The 3696-nt window shown below is 31.1% G+C and overlaps 1 protein-coding gene across 1 annotated transcript; it reads left to right on the forward strand.

The window, feature by feature from the left end:
- The first annotated feature begins 260 nt into the window (after positions 1-260).
- On the forward strand, positions 261-1920 carry LOC126778507 (beclin-1-like protein). The gene has a single exon (XM_050502128.1). It carries the CDS (start codon positions 471-473, stop codon positions 1749-1751), a length of 1281 nt encoding a protein of 426 aa, XP_050358085.1. The 5' UTR covers positions 261-470; the 3' UTR covers positions 1752-1920.
- The last annotated feature ends 1776 nt before the right edge of the window (positions 1921-3696 follow it).

Genomic DNA, 3696 nt, shown 5'->3' on the forward strand with positions numbered 1-3696 from the left:
CTTTTCATCAGGTGTGATGACAGTCAAGCGATAGCCTATATATTTAAAAAAAAAATTAAAAAAAATATTTCTCTTTTTACTTAATACATGACATAAGAAAATATTAATATTAGCTAATATAACATGTAAGTTTTTTTTTGTGACAGTCGTATGGTAGGAATTTTACAGCTTATTTCGTAAGTTGCACTAGTAGCACTTTGATTGAATTCTCAAATTGACGTTGACAGGTGACATATTCATAAATAATATTTTGCACAAGTCGGAAGTACTCTTTGTTTGATCTACTTTTATAAGTTTTCAAAATTATACAATATTTTAATTAAATTAACAACAAAGTCATTCAATTACATAACAAACAACGAACTGTTACTTTCACAAATATCAAATAAAGTTATTGGATCTATAAAATATTTAAAACCGATAGCTTGAATGTCGTTCATTCATATAATAGTGAAAAATATTGCGTTATAATGAGTGACACGAAATCTTTCGTAAATTTCTCTTGTCAGCGATGCCTTCAGCCCTTAAAACTGGACGAGTCTTTAAACAACCTTGGAGAACATACAATAGCTGATCTAACACTTCAGATTCGACGGAATAACGAAGCTGATTTGGATCTACAGTCATCCAGTTTAGAGCACTATGTCCCGCCTTTCCGTATGTCTGAATCAGGTAATGGAGCTAATGGTTTTATGGTCATCTCAGATGGATGGGAGACCACCTCTATAGGTCACCAGCTACACGTCAAGGCGACCTTATATGATTTACTGTCCAATAACTCTGATGTAGATCATCCTCTGTGTGACGAATGTACTGATACACTTTTGGAATTAATGGATAACCAATTGAGACAGACAGAGGCTGAATGGAAGGACTACAATGACTATTTAAAAAAATTAGAAGACGACAAAGAAGATTTGAATTTAGAAGGCCTTGAAAAAGAGCTGGAGGATTGGAAACAAGAACAGAACAGATTATTACAGGAATTATCAGCATTACAAAAAGAAGAAAAGGCAATGAAAGATGAGATAGAGGTGCAAGAGAAAGAAAAGGAGAGATTAGAAGTGGAACAAGATATATACTGGAGGGAATACACACGGTATAGAAAGGATTTAATGACAACGGAGGATCAAATGAAGTTCTATGAATGTCAATTGTCCTACACACAAGCTCAATTGGAGAAGCTTAAGAAAACAAATATATTCAAAGCAACTTTTCATATATCGGATTCAGGGCAATTTGGTATAATAAATAATTTCAGGCTCGGACGGTTACCTACAGCTCCTGTTGATTGGTCGGAAATTAATGCAGCTTGGGGGCAGACTGTTCTACTCTTATCCTCATTGGCTAGAAAGATTAATTTCTGCTTCCAAAGATATAGATTAATACCTTATGGTAATCATTCTTACATAGAGGTGTTGGAAGACCAGAAGGTGTTACCGTTGTATGGTTCAGGGGGATTTCGGTTTCTATGGGACACAAAGTTTGATGCGGCAATGGTTGCTTTTTTAGATTGCTTGCAACAATTTAAGGAGCAAGTTGAAAAGGGAAACACTGGTTTTTGCTTGCCTTACAGAATAGATAAAGGTAAAATTGAAGATACAGCATCCCCTCCACACGCTTATTCAATCAAAATACAATTTAATTCAGAGGAACATTGGACAAAAGCCCTTAAATACATGTTAACTAATTTAAAATGGGCCTTAACGTGGATTTCATCGCAAATCAGTGAAGATAAAGTAGAAACATGAATATTTTTTATCTGTGATATTTTATTAGACAATGTTATAGTATGTTATTGATAACTCATAACTTTTGTAAATATCATAAAATAATGTAGCAAAAATTGTAAAAATTATAGATAATAGAAAAAGATTAATGTGTTCCGGTGAGAAAAATATTATAGTTTCTGAAAATTTGCGTTTTTTTTTTTTAAATTATTTCCAACCAAAAAAGTAATATGATGCTATATACACTACACATAGTTTTAAGTCATCCAAAGTTTCCTGTATTGTAACGATTCATCAAAAGGTACAGATAAATCAGCTTGGAGATGTTATTGTATTACAATGCGCTAGCTACCAAGTGCCTCGAGTTCCTGCATAAGTATTGTTAGAAGTGTAATTTTGTCTATTATTATTTTCCTACTAATTAGTTCATAATAAAAAAATGTCACAATTACTGATATTAGCTGAGGAAAGGTTTAATGCTATAACTGTATAGAAATGAAATTCTTAAAATATTCTATTGAAGAGTAAATTAGTTTTTAAATATTATAATACCACAACGAATTATCAATTAGCAATGGCTTTTCCATAATCAGGTATAGTATGTTTATTTGTTTTAAATTAACAACGTTTTTCTCCCTTTTCTGGCGTGTATTAACATAGTTTAATAATTATTGCATTATACTTTTATAATCATAGTGAGACTAGGGTGATAAAAATCATGTTAAATAGTTACCTTATTATTAAATATAATAAAAAGCTTTGTTATGTTAATCGAAAGTTCATATCGATTTTTTTTTTTTTTATAGAATAGGAAGGCGGACGAGCATATGGGCCACCTGATGGTAAGTGGTCACCAACGCTCTTAGACATTGGCATTGTAAGAAATGTCAACCATCGCTTACATATCCAATGCGCCACCAACCTTGGGAACTAAGATTTTATGTCCCTTGTGCCTGTAATTACACTGGCTCACTCACCCTTCAAACCGGAACACAACAATATCAAGTATTGCTGTTTTGCGGTAGAATATCTGATGAGTGGGTGGTACCTACCCAGACGAGCTTGCACAAAGCCCTACCACCAGTATTTTAACAGTTATCTATATTTTTAAAGAATGGTGAGTATTTAAAAAAAAGTACTTTCTCAGATTAGCGCCATCTTTAAAAGCTAAACGTAAACCTAAGCTATATTTTATTTCAAGCTCTGTCTATGAAGTTTACTGGACTGATATTTGTTAGATATGCTAGATGGCGCTGCAACATAATCTATACAAATGTTATAAATGCGAAAGTAACGCTTGTCTGTCTGGTACGCCTTTACAGCTATACCATTGAACTGATTTTGATGAAATTTGTTATGAAGCAAGCTTGAACTCTGAGGTTTTTATTAACTAATACCTGACCCTTTTCCCCTAACACACGTGCAAAAACTAGTTTATTATAAATTCAATCGTTTATCGTATTATAATCATCGCAAAATTACGATGAACTTTTACGTGGTAATGTTAATCGTATGATAATATGTTTTTATAACTTAGATTATCATCTGCAAATTTATATATCACTTATTATTATAAATAAATACTCTTGACCCTAATTAAAAGGTTTTTTCTTTAGACTAATAAGAATTTACGAAATGTAAGTAAATTATGCAATAAAAAAAGCATTGCGATCACAGTTGTTTTCAATATCTTATACAAAATCATACAAAAAAATCTTTAAAATTGTGTTAATATAAACCAACTTTTTTTTAACCAAACCTCCACATCATTTACATCTCCACAGACTTACAATTATTATATTTATATATATATATATATATATATTATATTAATTAATTATTATTATTTTTATACATAGATATTTTTCATTGTCATATTCTTTATATTATAGTATGTATTTATATAATTGCATGACTGTTACCTATTGTATGTCATAATTATTTTAATAATTAACTCAACTCACAA

The sequence above is a fragment of the Nymphalis io genome, chromosome 26 (assembly GCF_905147045.1).
Source record: "Nymphalis io chromosome 26, ilAglIoxx1.1, whole genome shotgun sequence".
NCBI lineage: Eukaryota > Metazoa > Arthropoda > Insecta > Lepidoptera > Nymphalidae > Nymphalis > Nymphalis io.

Excerpts from the sequence above, each read along its gene's own strand:
- LOC126778507 (XM_050502128.1), top strand. The coding sequence starts at position 471 with ATGAGTGACACGAAATCTTTCGTAAATTTCTCTTGTCAGCGATGCCTT.